General features: G+C 33.8%; 1 protein-coding gene across 1 annotated transcript in view; it reads left to right on the forward strand.

The window, feature by feature from the left end:
- Positions 1–21,448, forward strand: part of LOC111028384 (noggin-2-like) — a 37,467-nt gene extending 16,019 nt beyond the window's left edge. Inside the window, exons 2-3 of the mRNA XM_022307011.1 lie at positions 17,701–17,978; positions 19,876–21,448. Coding sequence (XP_022162703.1) covers positions 17,701–17,978; positions 19,876–20,365 — 768 coding nt within the window. The 3' untranslated portion in view covers positions 20,366–21,448. The remainder of the gene's footprint in view (positions 1–17,700; positions 17,979–19,875) is intronic.
- The last annotated feature ends 4,159 nt before the right edge of the window (positions 21,449–25,607 follow it).

Below are 25,607 nucleotides of genomic sequence, written 5' to 3' on the forward strand. Positions count from 1 at the left end.
AACATCACGGTAGAAAAACGAGATACTTTTAGTGAATTTGGTACATTTTACAGACTCGATTTGTTCACAAAATATACGGGAGGCACCAGTTGTACTTGAAACCCGTGGGTAGATATTATACCTCGAAAATTGGTCTGAGCACATTCGGAGTGTAACTAAACATAATCCAATCGACTCTCGGTAAGACGGTAACTATACCATTGAACTTATAATTACCTCCATAGTCTATATCATATTATACCTAGTACACTTCGTTCATAATATTGCAGGTTTTGGATACCACAACATTTTCGATAACTCGAATTTTTGTTTCCCTTAATTTTCTAGTCGCTGACATATGGTCGGCGGCGTAATATTTTTTACGATGGTGCTTACAATAATAAATTACAACGTTCGTTCCGACAAACAATTCATACTTGAACAAAACCGAGACCCTCGCACACAAAATCCAAGAGCCAACAGATATAGCAACAGTCTGCGCCATACATATATCACACGACTATATAGACAGCTGACTATTAGCTTTAAATGTATTCAAGTCTGTAAAATGGCCGACTGTCTTAAACCAAAGAGGACCGTGTTTACAGTTTGTCATTGAAATTTGAAATGGACGTGCAGACAATAACCAAAATAAATAAATAAATTCGATTTTGCGTAAAGCCATCAATGCGACGTGATTGTGAACCTCAACCGACCTCTCTGAAAAGGAGAGTCGCCTATTTTCAGGGATTCAAAACATTGTACGTTGCCGACTACAATTATTATTGGTTGACGGCTTTCTACTCATATAAATTATAAATATCTGTTGTACGGTCCACGCATGTACATTTTAAAACGTTGTGTTGCGCGCGTGTGGTCATGGGAGTGGAAAATTAAAAAAAAAATTTTTTTGGACCTCTGCCCGCCTCGAAACCGTATCGCAATAATACATCAAATCGTGGTGCGGAAAAGTCTGTCGCCCGCGCTGGCCCCCGTCGAACGGTTTGGTTTGGCTCGGCGGTGGCGTTTAAAATATAATTATAATAACGCGTGTGCGAGCGTTTAATGATGAATGACCATACGTTATTGTATAATGTCGCGTAGTCGTGTGAATCGTTTTCGCTATGAATAATGCAATGCACAATGCACTGCCATTAAAAAATATATATTCTAATATAATAATATAATGTTGTGAACGTGAACGATGCGGATGCGCTAGTCGCCGCCGATGCTACTATTACGTCATTATTAATAATATTATAATATTATACGATGTGGCGCACCGATCGTCGTCATTATAGTAATAATATGCCATTTTTATGTCGAATCGTGAACTTGTGATAACAGAATATGTACTGCCTCAGTATTGTAGTATAATAAATTATAATAAATAATAGTCGTACAACCGTCGTCACACTGTTATTACAACAGTTATAATAGGTATTATAAATAAGTGATTGATACCAAAATATATCATTAAATTGTGATGTGCTGGTCGTATTACCATCTCATTACATACACGTCTAATCGCAGGTTACACATTTAACTCATTAGAATTTTAAAGTCACGATAAACTTGAATATTAAGAATTTGCATTATTAAACACTGAGTTTCTATTGGACGTTTGAATCTCAAAAAAACAAACCTATATTGTCTATACATGTGGCTCTTGTCCACTGTTGATATCTCCCCCATCTAAAATCTATGTAACCAGTTGTAAAGTTCTAACGTCCTACATTTATTATTATTATGCCTATAAACATTGAATAAACTTTTCCGACCTTCTAGAAGAAATTTCACTTCTTTTATAGATAGGCGGGACGTTGCAACTTGCCATCCTAGAAAAGGTATGAGAACAGAATTATGTTGGAACAAGACGACTTGCTACAACTGCAGCAAACAATAAACATATTATGTTTCTTACAATACATGGGCTTTACATTTTTTAACGGTTTGCTGGTAGATTACTTTTAAAAAAAATTTCATTTTTTAGATACGTGACATGCGTTACATCAAAAGTCGATGTAGCCACTTCTAAACGCTCACGAGCTGATGAAATTTTTAAACACGTCATTATTACGATAATCACGCGCGCGGTGATATCGAGAGAATCACTAATAGCGAAACGAAAGCTCAAAAAACAATATTTCAGCAATCCGACTGTGTCCGAGCTCCCCCCGCCCACAAATCGGCCTATCACCCGGTGAGATCGGAGTGCAGCAGCTTCAGTGTTGCTGTATTATATTCGAATAATAATAATAATAATAATAATAATATAAGATAGCGTTTCCGGAAACCGTCCCGCAGCGGCGGCGAGCATCGTCACCGCCCCCGCGCAATATAAATTATATTAATATCTGCAGCACTCCGTAACGCATTTAATGTACGACACACACACACACACACACACACACACACACACACACACACACACACACACACACACGCGCGACTCATTTACGACGGCCACGATAATTTAATATGATGTGTGTGTGTGTGTGTGTGTGCGTGTGCGCGTGAGTACCTACATATAATTTTCATTATCATTATATATTATATACACTGGTATAGGCTGCGCAGTGACCGGATGTGCGAGGCGAGAGAATATAATGTACCTATATTATAATATTAAAACGTACTATATACAGTTGCCTACCTATATATTATGTGAACGACCACCGCGAAGACCATAACGCGGTGTGTAAACGCCTACCGACGCCGCCGCGCATCTCGCGCGTTCCTACAATATATATATATATATAAAATTAATATAATATATTATGATATATGTGTGACATATTTTACCTGCGGCGATCGCGGTCCGTACAACAGCTGCTGCGCACGTATTATACGCACATAGGTATATATTATGCCTAACATACCTGTCCGCGGATCGAGCAGAATCGTCGTCGTCGTCGTCGTCGTCGTCGTTCCGATTAAACCGCCACCGTTCACGGCGATTACGCCGCGCCGCGCACACTTCTTATTATTATTATTATACGTTACTATTATCGTTTATTATACCCGAGTATAGGTATACGTAGGTACCTCGTGTATACGGTTTGATGCATATATATATATATATATGTGTACGGGTAGGTACGGTATACCGGAGTCGGCCGTGAAATCGTTTGTCACGCGCCGCCGCCCGCTCGTCCGCGGTGGCGGAGCGCACAATGCACGGTTCTTCTCGCCGCGCTGGTCTTCGCGGCCCGTCGTCAAACCACAGCGGATAACCTCGGGCAGGGTCGTGACTGTGGCGGTGGCGGCCGACGACCATAATATTATAGTAATCAAACGTAATTGAATGTATTATCGTTATCATAATGTATATATATTATATATATATATAGATTATCGACGAGTGGACCGGAACGATCGCGTCTCGGTATATGAACCGCATCTCGAAACGCCGGCCGGAAAATCGTTTCCCGCGACAATAACTACGCCTCGCACGAGTTAGACGGGAAGTGGCTGTTACGTCTTCACAATACAATACGTATGATCGTTCCAAATATTACATCGAATTGTTTTATTATTATCTCATAATACCCATTGATTTGACTACCGAATTAATTCAGATTTAAACATTAAGAGGATCGTCCATTGAGTCGAGGCACAGTCCCACACTAGATCTGTATGGTCCGGTTAAATGTTTGGTGCAGACCGATTTTATCGAGGCTGAAATTCCGAACCCGCAGAGCTTAAATCATCGAAAATCGTTGTAGTTTTAAATGATACAACTTACTTTCATGAGGAAAATTAAAGTTAAACTTTAATAAATTTAAAATTATAATTGATTGAAATATTTGTTACGAGCCCGGTGCACGTAGATAATGCTTTTCGATACTTATGTATTTCAAAAAATTTTAAATAAATGCAGAAGTGCAAACACGGATAATGATGTTAACTTTAAACATTTACAATAGATTATATTTACACTCAATAATATCAAAGCTTACAAAGTGACAACGCATATTTAGTATTGCAAAACTAAAACTCTACCATGTCCCTCGCGGGTCAGGTAGAAAAAATAAATAATGTGTGCTGACATCCTCCGTCAAACCGACATTAAAAAAAAAAAAATACTATGGCTTGCAAAAATTGTTAAATGATTAATAAATACCAATAAAAATTAAAACATATATATCCAAGGTTGTTTTATAATAACTAGCTGTCCGATCTTTTTCCGAAAAAAAGTATTATTTTATTTTATACACTGTTAATTACAACAACAATTTAAAAACATTTGTCTACTTTTAAGAACTGCAAGCTCATACCACAAAAACAAATATGACATTTGTTCAGTTTGTTCATTTCTATTTTCTGAAAATTAAATATACCATACATTTTGAAATCTGCAACCACCGCCGTGATTCTTCTTAGTCTTTTAGTCATAGCATTATTGGGTTTAGAAATAATAAGTAAAAGGTTAGATTCGTATATTATATTATATATTGATTATAGATGAAAAATATTTTTTAAGTTTTTTATCGGCTATTAATTACACGTCGTATTACCATTTATATTGGAGCACATGATCTTTGCTCGAATAATAATAATACTTCCTATTTTACATTCTATTCAACACTGTATCGGGCCAATCCCAGCGCAGGACGCCGAAATACCCATTTCCATATTGTGCAAGGCGATCGTATAAAATAAAAATAATAACAACATCGATAATAATAACTCGACGGTGGCCAGCAGTACTTTATATACCTTCGTACCCACAGAATACAGAGGAGTCGTACCTACCTATATATATAATATAACGCATTAATGCTCGTATTATACACACGTAATATACGAGTCCGACGGGCGTGTGATATTGTACATTATTATAATATATGCGCTCGCCTCGCTCGGTGGAATGTGTTAATCTCGGCGATATTATATTATTTAGGTGTCGGCAACGGCCGTAGAGGTCGGATACTCGGGGTCGTGGCGGGCCGCGGCATAAGATATTATTATTATTATTATATATAAACGCGTTTCGACCGAGCGCATTCTTTTTCATTGTCGTTTAAGTACAATATATATATATATATATATATATATACATATTATACACACCACACTGCAGTACATCGTCTTTTTATACATGATAATAATAATAATAATATATTATGATATAGGTATATACTATATATGCGCGTGCAGCGCGGCTTGTTTGTCGGGGGTGGTACGTCCCGGCCGCAATAAACCTAAAGCTGAACATCTCATATATATATATTATTATTGTTGTTATTATTATTATTATTATTTTTGTGAGGCATTCCGATCGTCCGAAATCGTATATCATGTATATCATATAGAGGTAGGTACGCGCATTATTATCCGTTCCCATGCACGCCGCGGACCTTTGTGCGACCAACCCATGGAATTTGTCAACGGTGCGACCAGGTCGGCACTCGTCGTCTCCTCCACCGCTTTCTCGTCATATTATACTTCTCCGATCAATTTGTGTTTAGATCTCTAGAGTTTTGTCCAAACCCTTGTTATGTAATGCGTACGTCACACACACACACACACACATACTACGTACAATAAACAAAAACAGCTCGTTTATACCGCGGTCCTGGTGATCTTGTGAGTTAGTGGCATGTAAAATAAATAAAAAAGACCAGACGACCAGAATTATCCAATCCATATTATATTTTATAATAATAATGTGATTATCATATCTCTACCCAAAGGGTTGCGATTCCTTCGACTGATCGCGATTTATATTAGTTATCGCTATATGTTCTCAGAACCGTTATGATGTTATAATGTTTTTTTAAGATTTTAATTATGATTAAAAAATTTAAGACAAATTATAACTCAAGGTAGGCATATTGATTTGAGATTTTTACTTTGTGCCAGTGCCTCACGAAATTATGAATCCAGGAATATAATATATCAAACCAGTTCATCTTTATTTTACTCTACATAAAGGTAAAACTGTCGGTCAAACTCAAATTATAATTTCCAATGCTTAAGAATGCAAATAAAGAATGGAATAAATATAATTCTGTTTTTTGAACACATATGATTATTATTGGATCTCACTTGGGACATTATCGTTGTATACTTACTTATTAGCGGTTACAATACAGTGGTCAATCAGAATTGGCCTAAATTTCGCGAGAGGATAAAACAAATGAACGAGCCTATTTTGCGGGTAATTTACGACGAAAATTGTATCCGACACACACACAGCCTTTTTATGTGTTTATATTGTAAACTTTTCGATTGGCCGTTCCATCACACTAATAATATTTCATTGTGTTCCTCGTCTAGAAGAAAAAGAAAAAACCGTATATGTTTGACATGTGAAAACTGGTTCATTCTTATTATAATCTCATCTCACGTTAATACGCGTATACGACCGAAGAACGAATTAACGAGCGCCGGTTTTTTTTCTATCTCGACATTTTATAATATATACAATAATATTAAACTTATGATATACACACGTAGGTACGCGTAATAATACGACGGTCGCGTAAATATTCAATGCACAATAATAATATTAATAATTTAATAATATCTTTACAGCTGCACGGGTACGTGATCCTAAAATGTTGACATTTTTATATTTTATCCCCACGCGTTCGTAAGAAAAAAGAATTCTCTCGTAGCATATTATATTATAATATATTATAGTATAATAATATTATTAACTGTACATATACCTAATATAATATCTTGACAACATCCGATTATAATATACAACGTTGTACACGTTAAGGCGTAACGACGCGTTTAAGGACTTTAGGTCAATTACTTTACTCAACGATATCATAGTAAAATCATATATTAATTTTCAATTTTTTTATTCTTTATTTTCTAATTTTTATTGTTAGATTTCGTCGTATTACATAGATGTGCGAATAGTCTCTAAGCCCTGAACGAGTATTTGAATTTGTTGTGCTCTGCGGTTATTCAGCACGTGTGAAATAAACGAAATAATACAGAAATTCGCTTGCAGTGAATTTTCTATAAATTTCAATAGAAACAGAAAACGTCTAATTTTAACGGTATACGACACACTCACATTACAGACTATCGTGGATCTAAAACAATTCGTATTTGGTAGAGTAACATACAAAGTGACGGTGATTTCAATTGTGATGCATTATTATAGAGACTCAAACAAAGTACCATCAACAAGCAATAAATAATATAATGGCGTTCTCTTGCAAAACATTACGACCATATTATGCATAATATATTATTATCCAGTATGGCAAAAGCTAAGCATAATCGGTGAAATTGAATAACAGAATAATGAATGCATTAACTTGAATAATAATTAATATTATGTCTTATCTATATAATAGTTGTTAAATCCGATGGAACACGTTAAAAAGAATTCAAGTTAAAAGCCTTGCCAGTACCTACCTATATTGTAAATATAATATACATATACCTGCTATGAATTACCAAGTAATTTGCTTAATTAATTCTTAAATATTTTCTTTAGTGTACTGCAATATTCAATGAGATATTTAAATATTAGGTACTTTCAACACATGAGTGCAAAAAAAATTGTTTTGGCCACCAGTCAAATTTAAAGGGTTCGTTTATAATGATTGACGAATCTGCACGCGCTCATATATATTATACTCTGCAAGATTCGTCACATTACTACAAAGAATTTAGTTGATTTATCGAGTTGTTTAAAACGTGTGTAAAATATTACTATTGCAGTTCTTGCTGCGTAATGTAACCAAATGTTGCATAATACAAAAAAACTATTTTATTTGAGTCTAGAAATTCACTGTAACAAATAATATACATATATTATACGTTATACTATATAAATCGTCATTGACATTCGCATAACCTTCAAATAGTAAAATAATATACTATTTTAATGGACATGTATAATTATTATTATGTGTAGATACTTTTAACCCATGCAAATAGCAAGGTCGGGGATAAAGAATTAAAAATATTATTTTAAGTCATCTGATAACAATATGATATACCACTGAATATATAATGTATACATTTTATTGATCAAAAATTTAATTTCGGCTTTACAGTTATCATTATTATATATTTTTTTTGTTAGCAGTGGTAATCAAAATGGCTAAAAATAAGTGGAGGGGTGACTTTCATAAATTATATATAGTTCTTAATTCACATATATCACTTAAACAGAATTAGTGAAGGGATGGAAAGTGTAAATTATAAAAAGTTGAAGAATACCATCCTCCATGATCAAAACCATGAAGCCCCTCTCCCCTCCGGAAAAATGATACATTTGTCCACCCCCTCCCCAATTATTACGCCACTGCCTTTATATTATTGCGTTATCCAAACTTATTTTATGTTTATTTCCATTTTTCGAATTTGTGTTGTATTTTTATTATATGAGTTTTTCAACGTCTGAATAAAGTGTTTGTTGTGTCTGTTTTCTAAGCTCACTAGTAACTATTTGTGCATGGGTTTGAGTTTATTTCCTTGGTAATTTATGTGTCCCAATGTTTTAAAATTACTATGGCTTTCGCAGCTGTGTAAATGAAACACTTTTCAGGTAAATTTCCATATCTGCAGAGATTATTATGTTTTTGTGGATAAAATTGCGATTTCTAACTGGGAGGCGTCTGCGTAGAATATATGTATTCCATACAGTTTAAATAATATATTATTGTGTTTTTTTTCTGTGTTTGAAGAATTTCTTGTAGGTGTTTTTGTTTATGGATAGTTTGATTTGTGTTTTGTTTTGTTGGCTCAAGATTCGATTACGTTTAAATTGTTACATAATTATATACAGTTGTTAAAATCATCGGCAAATAAATTATATACTATAAATTGGAGATACATCAAAGTAAAATAGATGTTTCAATATTTTTTGCTCGCACAACATCATTACTTTTCAGTCAACTTATTCGTATCAAAATCAGATACGTTTTATACCCAGATGCATATGCGTGGTGTTTTAAGTTATTTCGGTAAACTTCGTTGATAATGCAGATATCAAAATAATAGGTTACTCGTAGAGCAAAAATACCTGAATTACAATACTTATACTATATTTAGTGTTTTGCTGTGTATATATTTAAACGCGAACATTTTTTAATAGATCAACAATAATTGACGAAGTAGAGAAAATAAAAATTCAACTCTATAGCTTTTTAACCAACGGAAATACGATATTATGAACACTCGAGAGTATAATATACAGCAACATAAAGGTTTATCGTATAGGTATGTAAAGTGCGTATATAAATAATGAGTGAAACGAGTATCGCTGAAATGTTTATTAGAATATTTTATAAGAAAAAACCGTTCGTCCACGAGGACAGATTATATTGAGTTCGTTTAGTATACAAATTTCGCGTTTTGTAATCTATAATTTTTTCTCGGAATGTCTATTATGGTTCCCGGTGGTTTTATGTATACGTCTACAACAATAAAACATGCACACAGACGTGGCCAACAAATCCGCAGCTCTGGACCACAGCCAGTAAAGAAAAATTGCACTTTGAGGCTTATGTAGGGATCGCCTATACTCTATAATAGTCATATATAGGTATTTGAATAATATGTATTTTTGCGTTGTACAAACTGAAATCTTAATATTATCCGTTGAAACATACAATTATAATACGTTATATTCAACTCCGATTTTAGGGTACTATTTGAATTGTTCATCAAAAACCCGTTTTTCCGTCTAGCACACTATCTATATATTATCACACCCGAATCTTTTAGGTACAATTGTACAAATAATTAACACGTATTCGATTTGCAACGATAGCACCGAAGATACGTTACGGATTGTAAATCATATTCTTCGAACATATCTCTTATGTATATACGTCGCGCCAAAGTGAATATATTGACAAATCGTATCCTCTGATTTTTCGGAAAGCGAGGTAAATAAAAAAAAGGAAAAGACAGAATGTCGATCCAACGCAGACACATAAAAATATGTTTTCAAAATCGTTATCACATATTGTTATAGATCGATTGGTATTGGTGAGTGTATTGGTATAGGTGCATGCAGAATAATTGTCTTAAATAATTGACGAGTCACAAGATTTAGGAATTTAATATATTAGATAAACAAAACAATTTAGAATAATTTAAAAATAGTATTGTTCCAGCTCTATAATTAACCTAACGACAGCAAGTCCCAATGTTTAATCAGCGCCCTAAAACCGTAGAATTTTTACTCTGAAATGTATGAAATCATTTTTTAAACTCGTTAAACAAATAGTATTCTATTATTACTATATTATTATGACGGTATTCACCCGCGGGATTATTGTACATGAAAACATTTCTGGTGAGTCTGTTTTAAATACGTCCTATTTATGTCTGTGGATATTTTAATGGCTTGCATTATATCGTTTTTATTTATTATTATTATTATTATTCTTTTTTATTACGAGCGAAGAAACCTACGTGTTGCCGGTTGCCGTCGCAGATCTATATGTGATTTCTCTATAAATTAAATCGCACGTTTAAACACCTATGCACGTATATTTACAACACTTTAGTCAACACCTAAAAATGTTTACGACCAGTAATGAATGTTGAGAACATGCGCTTATTATAATACATATATATATATATGCACAAACGATGTTTTTTTTATGATCGCTATTAAAATCGTACCTAATATAATATTATTATAATTTATTGTATAATATTTCCTCCGATTTTCGGACTGTTCTCGTATACATACATGTATTATTATAGTATACTATCGTTGCGCGTTTCGGAATCCATTACACAATATAGTAATGGTATATAAATATTGTATGCTATTATGCGCATTACTATGTGCAATCATTATTACTACTGCAGTGGCGTTGGATACAATCGACGGTTGTCGTCGGATGGGTGTGCGCCGCCTCCAAAAGGAAAACAAATCAATCCAGTTCTAATGCATAATAATTTTAATTGTCGTCGTCGTCGATCATCGAATAGCTACCACCGTGCCGAAATATCAAAAGAAAGGCGAAATAATATACTACTAGCGTTTGGACGACTACGGTAAAGAAAAATGTAATATGATAGAAATAATATATTACTAATATAATGCTCGACGCGGAGCTAATGAAAAGAACCGACGAAATTCGGCCGTAAATATGCGATGCATAAAAGGTGCGAGTGTTATTATTATATTTTTTAACAATAATATGATGATCGGGAAAAAAGCGAATAAACCGTTTGAATTCGACTTGTGTGTGTGTGTGTGTGTTTTTGTCTATCCCGCTCGTTCTATTGTCGTCGTCCGCGCCACGTTTCGTTTGGTAATTATTTCACAATAGACCGAACGTCTCTGTTACTCGTGAAGTATGTGCAGTTGGCCTAGCGTTATTATGAATCATACAGGTAGGTAGGTAATATATTGTTATACGGCACGGCGCGCTTTTAAAAATGATTTACAGCAGCGATTCGATCGAGGAAACGCGACGTGCCGCATTCGAATAAACAATAACGTTATTATTACACCGCGTATCGGACGTAATATTCTAATTATTATTATCATTATTGCCTATACCTATCTATATATGCGTTTATGTACGTTTCCAGGCCCAAAAGACACGTGTCGAGCAGATATAGAACATGCGTACTAAAATCCTGACGCGTGCGCTGTCATATTATTATTCAATGCCTCATGAATTTCCGTTTAACATATTATTGGACATGTCATATATTAGTATAAGCATATAATATTATAATAATATATAGGTGTTGTACATTATACGATTATTGCACTATCTAAAAACAATAATTTGTTTATATTTTGATAGATACGTATAGTAAAATAAAGACGCCCATTGAACCAGCACCGGCGAGTGCGACAACAACGCTTATGATTGAGTCGTCGTACTTATTATACGAATTATTTTGTACTAGCATTGTACACCAGATTTCGTGTGAAAAACCTGTTATAATCGTCGTATATCCGGCGAAATCATAAGAAAAAATACATGTATAGGTAACCCAAGAAGGTTTTGGGTAACCGCACAGTTGGCTAGTAGCTGATGTCGAAGTGTATTTCGTCAATTAAGGGATGTGTTCAAGTTGAATTCAATGATTGTACTCTACGAAAACTGGTACTAAGTTAAGACGTTTTAACTTTTTTGTAACCAAGGTTAACAATATTAAAATTTAAAAAAATGTTCGTATTAGATTCTGAGTGGAGAGAATTATATGTATTGATTGTGTAGAGATATGTGTTTATTTATTTTAGTATTTGTAGAAAAGAAAATCTCACCATGATATTTGAGGGAGGTTTCTAGTAGCGAAAAAGACCTAGTTTATATGTATGATTTGTATTCGGAAGTCAAATTTGAACATTTTCAGTAGTTTTTAAAATATTCCGCAAAAAAAAAAAAATTCAAACATTTGGACACGATTGTTAAAATAATATTGTTTGGTAACCTCGGTTACCGAAAAGTTAGACGGTCTTTGCTAAGAATCGTTTTGAATCCATAAGATTAAGTATCATTGAATACAAATTTAACACATCTATTATACTATTACAGTCCCAGTAAGTTGTACCTAATAAAGTACTTGGTATCACGTGGTAGACTCGACACCATCATATAAGTTGTACAATACAACTATACAGCAGAGCTCACGGTTACCTATTGACGGCTTTTTTAGTTTTGTTTTTGCCTATTATTTTTAAAAGTACCGAGAATTCTCCATTTCAAACTGTCAAAAGTGCCATCTTTAGATCCAATTTGGTACCAAACATCTCTTCGTAGTTGATGGCTGGAATATTTTTTTAACTAGAAAAATTGATGAAAATAAAATGAATAAACTAAAATCTCAAAATTAAATAACTAAAAAATAAACTGCACATCGTCATAAAATCAATATATTACTCTTCGCTCCGCTAGAAAAATAAACACTAGTAATTAATAGAAGGACGCCGTCGCGCTCAAAATAACGTATATAGAAGATATCGCAGATTCGATCGCGCAGGGAAGAGTGAGGATCAAAGTCGGAGACGACGCGATAATGTATTTATAACAATATTATAAGATCGTCTTTATCGAGAATCTGGGACCGAACGTCCGATTTCTGAGTATTATACGGCGGGGTGTCGTGTTTCCGCCGTAAGACGGAATCGGATATATTATATTATGTGGTCTCAAACAACAAAAAAAAAGTCCACACCGCGCGGTCGGTGGTTAGCAGGTGAGGGCGAGGAGGAGAAGGGAAAATGACGCCTCCGAAGGCGACTGGAACGGGGGGTTTACCGACCCAACACCATACCGCGGTAGTGGTCGCCGCCGTCGAGTACAACGTGTAATAATAATAATAATAATAATAATAATACATAATATCGTATTATTACGGCGGCGGTGGAGGCTGCGTGATGGTGGTCGTCGTCGTAGTCGTCGTCGTCGTCGTCGTCGTCGGCGGCGGCGTGGGGCCGAGGCCAAACGGCGTGGTGTGTATGCGGACGCCGTGCAGTCCTTTTGTCGGCTCCGAGATTTTCGGACACGATTTCGGTTGATTGACGCGTTGAATCCGAAACGGAAAATATGTGAAAAAAAAACAAAAATACAAACCGGACGGGACACGCGGGCTCCGGCGGCGCGGGGACTCGGGCCGACGGAACGAATTATCGTTAACGGATCGTCGAGCCGAGGTGTTAATGTGCCGGCAAAGAATCCAGTCGGCCGGTTTCTTCTTCTTTTTCTCCGGGTTTTTTTCTCCTATTTTTTTTTTTCCGTTTTAATTTTATTTTTCGACGTGACTCGAAATAAATTACCGGCGATTTAGAAAATAATAATAATAATAAAAAAGACGCTCTCGACGGCGGCAAAACACCACAAATAATATTATATGACCCAGTACGCGCGGGCGCCCGTCTGTCCGTCCGTCCGTTTCGGATGAATACGACCAGGTATATACCCCGATACCTAAGTATATTATACATAATATGTGTGTGTGTGCGTGTGTGTGTGTGTGTGTGTGTGTGTGTGTGTGTGTGTGTTTTGTGTTGTGTGAGTAGTTACGTAAACATAATGTACAAAACGTGTCCGCAAAACGACGTAAAATTATCGCGTGTTGAGAACACGAGCTGCGGCGTGCTATATTATGTTCAGTCGGCTTCGAAGAGTAGATTTAAATAAAATATATATATAATATATAGATACTAGATGATTCACCGCAAGTGTTCTCACCCCCCCCCCCCTATAAATTTTCCTTTATTGGATATTGAGTTTTGAAATTATCATATCTGCTTACTTATTTATTTATTGATAACGCTCCAGAGAGTCAAGAGATATTTACAAAAATTTAATACTTACAATATAATATGAGACATATAATTATATGAATAGACAACTTTCGGCGCATGTACTACAATATTATAAACAAAGCAAGTGACAGGTACAAAATTCAAATCAAATTTAACCATCATATAATTTGAATGAGTGAACAAATTTTCATTTTAAATCTAACAGATACAATGTATACGTCGTTATATAAATATAAGTACAATAATAATGATAAACCTTGATCAACAAAATGAAAATCGTAAATTTTTTGTATCGGATCACGGAAAGATCACATTACGGTAAATATTTTGGCAATAAATTGTACTCTATTATAATATGTAAATTGGATTGATTTCAGATACCTACGTGGGCAGGAATATTACTATGAAATCATTTTTTATACCATTTAATGATAGGGTTTTGTGGCGATATAAACTAATTTTTTTTCAAACGATTACCAGCCTTATTTCTATAAATCGTAAACAGATGAACTTTTTAAAAATAATAAAATGTCAATGTATCCAAGTTAGAATTCAAACTAAAGGAGCTTCGGAGTTGTTATAAAAATTAGTGTATACCTATAGGTACTAAGTAAGTAAGGATAATAGTCCTTTGATGGTTGTATACATAATATTATAAATCATATGTTATACTTAGTATTCTATTTATTGAATACGCAGACAAATTGTTTATAAAAATTACGACATTTTAACCAATCAATTTTTGGTATGATATAACTATTATATTATTTGTATTATTAGATATACTTAATATTGTGTAATAGAGCTCTAGTTCACTACATAATATTAATTTATTTAATACTGATACATTTCCGCTTCAAACTCAAAGTAAATTTTTTCATCTAATTGATAAACATATTTTGAGGCCAACTTATAATACGAGGTGCGAGATGAATTATCTTTGCAGAGTTGTTTTTTTTTTTGCTTCGCTGGTACCTGCTGAAATATAATTTCAACTATAATTTATAATTATGTTTAAGAGCCAGTAGCCCAAAAAAATTTTGTGCAATCGCCTATCGACTAGCAGATAATTTTTTTTCGCTCCTTCTGGAACCTCACTTTATATCATATTATAATCATTTTTATAGGTAGTATATTTTTTAGGTACCTAGGTAAACACCTAAATTCTAAGTAAAATGATATCAATTTTTTTTCGATCGTTTCTATTAACACGTCTTGTATTTTTATCCACTGACAGTCCGTGTAAACTTCATAAATGTCCAATATTATGTTGTTCCGAAAATCTTATCTATGATATTTTAAGAACAAATTGACTACAAATTTTATAAAACCGATATCAGTGTCTGTATGTTTAATTATATATACTAATATAGAAATATCATATTAAGCACTCGTTTGTATCGCTCATAGTACATAGAAAGATTCAACTTGTTGCGTTATTCGTAAGGTTTATCACGTAAATTAATAAAATTTGATAATTTTTTTCATATTTTCGTATATTTTGCACCAAACAAGTATGTTCTGAAAATAAAAATATATATTAATATCTTATTTATATCTGAAAAACATAGAATATACATAATATATGTAATCATAATGAACAAGTTACACGGTATATGACATTTTTCGATTCTGAGCGGTGCGAGTTTACTAGTTCGTTTTACAATTATGTTTATTTATTTTATTTTTCTGAGCACCTTACTCCAGGAAACCAAATTTGATTAGGTCATAGTTCAACATTTAGAACTATTTCGATAAATGCCTAAGAAAACTATTAAAAGTTGACTTGTAACACTGCAGTTTTGTTGTACGAATTTTGTAGTTTTTACACCAAAACTCCACACAGGATCATTATTTGTAATGAACTATGAATGATTCATCTTTGTTTTTAAATTCAATAGGTAAATTCATTGCAGTGACCTACTCAATTAAGAGGTTATTCAATACTCATAAACTGTTCATAGTATTTCAAACGGCAAACAATCTTATATTTTGCTATAAATTGTTAAGCAAATAATTTTTTTTTAAATATTGATGAGTTTAAATCGAAATCATTAGTATCGGAGTTAATAAAATGTATGTAGGTACCTACCAAGAATGTTGTCTTAAAAAAATGTTTTGATAAAATACAATTTATTATTTTTATTATAAATTATAAAATAGATTTAATGTTAATATTATAGTCCCAGAAATGTTCATAAATTATAAAACTTCGTTATTATATGAATATTAATTTCTATAATTTTCAGATCGTCTAAACTAAACCTTTTATCATGGTACTATAATATTATTATCCTTGGTACCTAAACAAAGTTAAATACCTCAAGCATTTTTCATTTCGATACCTCATCATTTTCAAAAAACTAAAAAGTCAATTCAATATTTAAAAAATTCCAAGAAATTGGAATTTAAATAAATGTACTATTGATAGGGAAAAATGGGTGGAGCATACTTACGGCGAATTACTCTGTATTTTTTTTTAACTCAGTAGCCAAGTTGAAATTTTATTAAATTCTAAGAATATCGCTATTTTATGTCGAACTCCTATAGCAGATTATAATAATATATTTTTGGACCTGTGTGTACATGGAAAAGTAGATTGCATGTTTATGAATCTGAGTGGTACAATGATAATCAGATTATATATATTACATAATCACGGGCTATGAATGATTTTTTTTTATGTGTCACCCGCACATTTTAATTATTTATTACTTATATAATGCTTTATTTAACGGAAAACAATATTATTATATGTCTATAAATAGAGTGGGGATGAGGATAGTGGTTTATCTACCTATTTACACACGTAGTGGATACACTGCAATTAGTATTGACCGGCGTTCTGAAGTTAATCTTATCGCTTATCGACATGTACAAAATCGTTTTGTGTTGTTTTTGGGTGTAAATCTTGCAGTATAGCGTCAGTCCGTCTCTTATAGAGTCGCACACCGCGGTATACATACTTACAAACGGCAGTAAATAATGAAATATGTTGTATTAGGATTCTTATAATAAGCGATCTCAAATGAGTTTATATTTAATTGTTCGCAAAGTTGCAACATCGGTTACAGCAGGTGAAATCTCGTGTCGAAAGTGCTGTACGAAAATTGTAATTTTAATATCCCAATGCGTATTGTAAAAGTGCAATGTTTTTAGTTTTCAAGTAGCCATAAAATGTATAGAGCGGAAGTTTTGGCGTTGAATTTTAAATGTTACCCGTGCGCCAGCTGGTAATCGATACCTCCAGGAGGCAATTTTCAAGAAGATCTAGTGGGTGGGTGGGTAACTCGGCGTTCTATCGTCGTGACGTGATGCCTACACATATCGACTGCAGTAGACTGAAATTTGGCGCTTCTCATTTCACGATAGCAAAAAATAAAAATAACAATATAAAACCCAATAATGACGATCACGGTTATTCGACTCGTCTGCGCGATATCGAACTTACGAATTTTAATTTTTTTTTTCTCGATCGTTTACAGATGACTGTCAAATGGTGGTCCGTGCTGGTCGCGCTGGCGTGTTGCTCGATCCACCGCACCGTCATGTGCACGTCCATCCAGCTGGACTTACGGCCGGTGCCATCCAACGACCCTGGCGTCGTTGATCTCATCGAGAGTGTCAATCCGGCGCTGGACCCCAGGCCCGCCGACCTAAATGTCACGGCGCTGTTGGCCAAGCTGGCCGCCAAGTTCGACCCCAAATGCATGAGCGTCACAGCCCCTGAACAATTGGTGCCCGCCCCCGACATACCCTTCAGGTGAGAGTGATGATTGTTGAATTTAATAATAATAATAATTGTGCAGGGATTCAACTTTCAATCGTTGCATTATTATTACAATATAGGTAATATATATTGTTCTGTAAAGCGAAAGTATTGATTAATAATGTTTTGAGTATACTCCATATATTTCAAAAAACTAAGCTCTCTCTGAGCTAGAAAATCACTCACTATTCCTGAAAAATATATAAAATACAATTCAACGTAAAACGCAAAGTATGCAACATTGTACTGTGTACCTATATAACATTGCTCAAATAGATCAATATATTTATATAACAATTGATCCATTTAACCAGACCATTACAATTTTTCTGGAGGGGGGGACTAAAATTGTCTATAGAACCTGATAGTTGATATTTTCAACAAAAGTGTAATTAAAAAGACTGGTGTTGTCACGGATAACACTGGGTTTGGCTAACCCCCTCCCCGCCATTTAATTGTGTCTATGTGCAAGGCACTCATTATTTTAAAAACGCCGATAGTTTTAAAATATAATATTTCTTAATTTTTTAATTTCTCATTCCAAAGCAGAATATTTTTTGTCTTTAATAATTATTCATCATTTTGGACTTATAGTTTATAAACTATAACTTAATATATCATATATATCCAATATAGATAATATTACTATAAAGTTTCTCACGAATAACACATTATATATTTTCAAACTAAGCTTTAATAGGTACCCACGCAGGTACTTCAATTATTGTAACCAAAAAGCGTGAACAAAACTAAATACAAAAAACCACGATTTATTTACGTTTCGAACGGAAGGTATATTATGATATTATAATATTTAGAACACGTTATGTTAATTTCACAGGCTTTATTCCAACAACCTTTAAATTAGCGAAACAATTATTATTCAAACGTATAATTTTGAGTAATATATTATACCTATATTGTGTAGCTGCTAATTCCAAACGATTAACAACTCATACACGTATACAACATGGTGTTAAGTATACGTACAATATAATGATTACTAAATAGTAATTTTAATCAATAAAAGTTTGTACTTTAGTTTGTATGACGAGGTCTGCACCAAAAAATATATTGATTTATAAAAATTATTAGGAGTGTAAGTCTTATTTTATAAAATACACAGCTGATAATACCTATATAATATGTTATGTAATAACAATAATTAATTTATTGACGTTTTGACATACATGATAAATATGATTTTTGCGTTGGTTTTGCTAAGTAGAGTAATTACTGAATAGGTACTTACTATAATTTATAAGTTGTCATAGTCTTACCAATATTTTCACAATTTATAATCAAAAGATATCATAGCATTAGTACCTATATAATATATTACATATATATGACATTGTGTGTAACTGACTTCGTGAATTTTGACACCTTGACGAGTGTTTTTTTTTAAATTATTGTTTTTTTAAAAAACAGAATTAAAAATTAAAAATATTTTTATTTCATTAATAGAAAAGAGATCTTTTTACTATACTTTCCATGTAATTTTTGTTTTGTGGAGATTTAATTTAGGATTAGGAAATGATTATCCTTCATTCATTTCTTACACATGTTCTGTACTCGTTATTTAAGGTCACTTTGGGTATATAATAATTGCTACATATATATTTAAAAAAGGTAAGTTGATAAAGGGTAATATTATATTTATAGTTTTTAAATAACTTAGTGATTCTTACACGATTTAAACTGGGTGCAGGATGTACACGTCTTTACTTGTGTATATCAATCGAAAACAGGCAGGACTCCTCCTATCCACCAATCTGAATAACTATAGTTACGCCTATGCTCTTGTCATTGTCGTTGTAGGTATCTACAGTATCTATAATGACGTATAATAATACTAACTCGCTGTTTTTGTCATCCATGTGTTGCGCAGGAGGAATCGACGAGGCCGACTGGTGCCCATCGGTAAGATGCCGACTGAGATCCGAGAGCTGGACACCAAATTCTTCTCACTTCCGGACGGCCGGCGGCTCCGAACCCGGATATCCAGTCAACTGCGCCGGAAGATCCAGCAGTACCTCTGGGGCCGGACGGCGTGCCCGGTAAACAGACAGTGGAAGGACCTGGGCCAGCGGTTCTGGCCACGGTGGCTGCTCGAGGGTCATTGTCCCAAGGGCGAGACATCGTGCTCGGTACCTTCGGGCATGTACTGCCGAGCCACCGGAAACCAGTACAAGACGCTGTTGAGGTGGTATTGCCGTCAGCCCAATGTCCCGTCGGCCGCATTGCAGTACAACAGTCTGCCGGGCACGAAGGCGACGGCGTCGGTGGTCAACCAGATGAAGGTGTGCCAGTGGATCAAGGTGGAGTACCCGGTGGTGACCGAGTGCGGTTGCGGTTGCGCGACCGACGTCTCCGAGTGACATGGCTGGGCAGCACCCACCTGCAGGGGTGGAACGAAACTAAATCATATTATTATTTCATTGTATACGAGTGGTATACCTTATATCATTATTATTTTTCTCCAAACATTTATTATTATTAATTTTTTTTTTTACGAGTCGGACGACTTGTCGCACACTACTAGTCTTAATATAATAATAATGTACGAAACACGGTTTTTTTTTAACGACCAATTAGTTGTTAAGAATTTCATATATTTATAATATTATGCTAATTGTTTATAATGTTACGTGTACACCGTCGTCCATATCGTCAGTCCCGACGTATCATACTATGTATAATATTATCATTATGTTTTATTATTCAAAAGAGGAGATCGCATAATATGTCATAATATATTATACTATTATTACCTAAGATCGTCTTTCCGACACAGGGAGACATCTAGTATAGATTGGACAGCTATTATAATAGTATCGACCAGTGATATATTATTGCTCCAAACGATCAATTTTATTATTATGTAATAAACATAGCTGCAGTGCGTAATACGCTAATACGCACATCGATCAATCGGTCGGCGTTATATCGCCAAGTTGTTCGATCACAACTCTGGGAATTATCACTTCGGTTACTGGTAGGTGCGCATGTGTGGTCGTGTAACACCACCGGCGTTTAAGTATTTTTACCGACACTCCCCCTCCCCAACAACTACGATTCAATGTCATTATAAGTTATGACTGTTTCTACTGTATATCATATTATATACAATCCTATTAAACGTATTAAACGTCGATTTAGAATTAATTTATATTAATATACTGATGCACCCGTTGCGTCGTAACAGACACGATCATTCGACAGTTTTTTTTTTAAATATCACTCTCTCTCACGTATTATTATTATTACTATCATTATTATTATTATTATTATTATTATTATTATTATTATTATTATTATTATTATTATTATTATTATTTCATCATCATCGACATTCTTTGAGGTTTACATATCATATCGTTTTACATATATTTTATACCATCGAGCGAAATTATTGGCAGAAAAAAACATACAAAATACGAGTAAACTTGAGGTTTTTTATTCGAGTTTGCCTTCAATATCCGTTGATGCAAACTTTTTTTGAAAAACGAATATTATAATGCATTATACTATATTTTTCTTTTTGCTTTAAATTATTTTAGTTTTATATTTATATTTATACGTGTATTTTGTAAAAGCTTCTTGATCCTTTTTTTTTGCACTCGTGTAATTTCATCTTTTTTTTTGTTGTACATAAATATGAAATATATAGTTTAATTATAATTTTAATTCATTATACATATTATTTATTTTATACAAACCTTTTTACGCAGGAGTAGAATTTAAATTATAATTACTAATTATATTAGATACCTACATGTTTATATATAATTGTAATACGATTTTGTAAATTATTTTTCATGATGTAAATAACAAAGTTATACATAAATGACAATACAAAAACAAAACACATTATTCATCTTGTTATTATAATATATTATACTTAAGAATTGCACCAACAATTGGATAAATATGCATGATTTTATGTCTTATAAATTATAATCGCACTAAAATAACATTTTTTGGTGAACCACTATCAACAAATTTTCTCGAGCAAGAATATTTTCTAAGGCAGTTTTAGTGGCATTGAGAAAAGTATTAAAATCAATAAATTAAAAAAATTGATATCATGTTAAAATATTTCAAAATAAATGTGTATAATATCAATGACTGCATTTATCAGTTGCCCGATGAATAGAAATACTTACCATACACAAAAATAAGTGCGTTTTGATTGTATAATGTACTTTTTCACTTGTTATTCAAATTTTTAAATGACAGTTTACCTGAAATTACCCAAAAGCTGTAGTTCATAATATGAAGAAAAAATGCCTAAATAATACAAGTGAACTGAGCAAAACAATAAAAACATAATAATATTATATTTAACCGTTTGGCACATTCTGCGTAGTCGAAACATATTATTCCATGCATCAATATTAACTCAGCGAGATTGATATTTTTGCAATTGCACGAAGAACTTACGACTATTGCTTGAGTTATTGACATCGTCCAATGTAATATTGTCCAAACACAAACTTATAAAAAATATCATATTATTATCGTCGTATATATAGTATACACGCATAATATATATATAATATATATATGACGTATTAATTATAACCGCAGCACGGATTTAAAATTATAATAGTAATGAACCGGTGGGCGGCGGCTCGAGTCGTCTAAAATGCCAGTGTTTTATTTCTGTTTCGATTGTTCGAGAGACGACACATTGTTTGTGTGTGAAAAGAAAAAAAAAATCAAAAAATTATTACTATTGTTTCTGTTTTGTCGGTTTTTTTTCCGTCCGTCCTGGTGAGCCGCAGTGGAAAATATGCTCTCGGTCAGCGGTTCGATCGCAGCCGCGTGTAAAGCGTGTGTTGCGCGTGTGCTGACGGACGTAAACAATTTTTTTTTCTTTAAATTGTTACGTTCGGACCTGCGCGTTCCTTGTCGCGGTCTTTGAAACGTTTCGGTTTTTAGAAGTCTCTATAATACAAAGCATGATAATAATATAATATTATTTACAACTCTCGTTCCCACGTCACGTTCGACCATCGTCGTGTCGTGGTTACAAATAGTTTAGGGTATATTCTCCATCAGCCGATGTCCAGCCGAACACGAACACGAATTTCGATGTGCAGTGGTTGTCTGGGTGAATCTAGGAGCCACAACCGATTTTTTTTAGACTGAAAAGGATTGGTGTATGCGAATTTGATTGCCTGTTTTAGACACACCGTTTGAACGAACAAGATAGACCATTTTCATAATAAACCGCACATACACCCTTTTGCAATATTTACAGTCTTAATAACGTTATCGGATATTATCTCGTAACCAACTTGTTACCGTTCGAAACTTCATTAGGTTTTGTGATTCAACGCGTGGTTGATACCTGTGCGTAGACAGTGGAAGCGTGAATAGCTATTGTACGAGGCGGCTGCCACATGCAAAAGTGGGGAGGGGTGGGTGTCCCAACGACTCCTGCACCTAAGCAGCTAGACTGGTTCATAATTTCTACTCACATAGTCACATACGAATTGTGCTTAAAACGTGTGAAACGTAAAGCATGCAAAAATTGGAGGACCGGTATATATTATGTATATATAGATAGTGTATAGTTAGTGGCTTCTTAAGAAAAATAGTTCACCCCAACACTGTACTTAGCTATATACCACGCAGCTTCTGTGTAATGATAAGTAATTATTGTTCTCCTGTCATATAAAAATTCCACACCTACCAGCTGTTTTTTTAATTTTAATTTTAGCCATTTTAATTCAATTGAATAATAATGGATTCAAAAATTGATAATATCGGGAGGCGTTTCAATTTTAAATTATGCAGTAAACCAAATTAATAAAAAAAAACATTCCATTACTTGAATTCCTTAGATTTAGTTCAAATAGGAAGGAAAACGTTGTCGCTTAAATGGTACACGTCCCTCTGTAGAAGTTCGTCCTAGAGATAAAAGAAAATTCACTCAAACAGTATAAGTAAGTATGTTAAAGTATAGATTTTATGTCGATTCACCCAAACGCACAACGCCTGTTTGACAATAATATTTCTTATATACCCATCATATATTACTTTTAGGTAATTATTAACCCTCCAGCAAAATAATTTTGTTCGCGGTTATAGTTATAAATTACTGTAATTACATTAAAAACGTATTAGATAATGATAATTGTTGGATGTTATATGTGGCTATTATAATTATTATCTTCAATTTTTTAATACGATTATTCGACATTTGCTTTTGCAACTGAATAATGCACACAAATAGTTGTTCATTTATCATAATAAATCTTATACCTTCAGGCTATATATTATATATCTTATAGGAAAATGCTATCCGGGAATTTTTTAATTAATTGATTTTTTTTTCACAAACCGCGTGTACTTTACATCTTTCTAGGATATTGACGATCCAATTATTGTTAATAAAATTTAAGAAATCCTCATTTTTCTAATATATTATCGATCACAGCCGTATAATAACGATAAAACAACAGCTTCTCTATATTCACACGTAGATACTCCCGAAAACCTAGAAATCATCTGAACACGGTCGTCTGTCTATTGACCAGCTCGTTATTTTTATACCCATCCGAGTTGAATCCAGATTTTCGTCAGTCCCGCGTGCGGACCCGCTACGATAATTTTATTAACGCCATCGTCGTCGCGGTAAAAATCACTATATATTATTATTATATTATATGCGTATATCTGTAGTACTACACGCATTTTGTGTGCGCTCGTATTATAATAATATATTATATACATAAAATATATATGGGTACCTACCTCCGTTCGGCGCGAGGAGAGGAGAAAAATATGAAGGAAAAAAACCACTACACACGCGACACCCACACCGTTCTGACGCCCTCACGTTTAACCCGGACGCGAATGTTTTAATAGTTATTTATTGTAATAGGTGAAAAAAGCGTGGGCCGAGCCGGGGGATTCTAGATTATTTTAATTAATATAATTTATACATAATGTTATAATGTATTCCCATCGAGAGAGCGTGGTGGTTTTTATCTTTTTTTTTTTCGAAAAAGTCGAAAAAAAATTCGGTAGATAACATCTCGCTGGTCGGCGGCGGCGGCGGCGGCGGCTGCCTCATAACACACGTGTTATATTATTGTATATTGTACAGCATATATGCTGTACGAAAGAGAAACCGTATAAATATATACGAGTACACCTGCAGGTGCCCACTGAATCTTCGTATTATAATAGTCGTAGTAGTACACAGTAATAAAGCGGTAGGTAAATAGGTAGGTAGGTACTATTAGGTATAATGTGAGATTGTTTTTTTCGACTGTTAGTTAGATTGTTGTTGTTATTAATCACGTGTTTGCGCCGGATTCGTATGCGGCGTATACCGTGGTTACTGGTTGGTGCAACACGTGCATAAGATGACTGCATTATACGACGGTACGTACAATTAATAAATTATTAGGTAGGTTCTTTAAGATGTCGTTAGTTTGGCAAACCGATTGGCGATGAATTGGATTTTGATTTGAACTATATTATAAATAGTACGACAAAACTATAGCAATAGAATTTTAAATAAGACAATAAAGCCCTAAGAATCTTTTAAAAAGTTTTAAGATCACAATAAGGTATTTTTTTTAATTGAATTATTGTGTTTGT

Source organism: Myzus persicae, unplaced genomic scaffold (assembly GCF_001856785.1).
Source record: "Myzus persicae strain clone G006 unplaced genomic scaffold, MPER_G0061.0, whole genome shotgun sequence".
Taxonomy (NCBI): Eukaryota; Metazoa; Arthropoda; class Insecta; order Hemiptera; family Aphididae; genus Myzus; species Myzus persicae.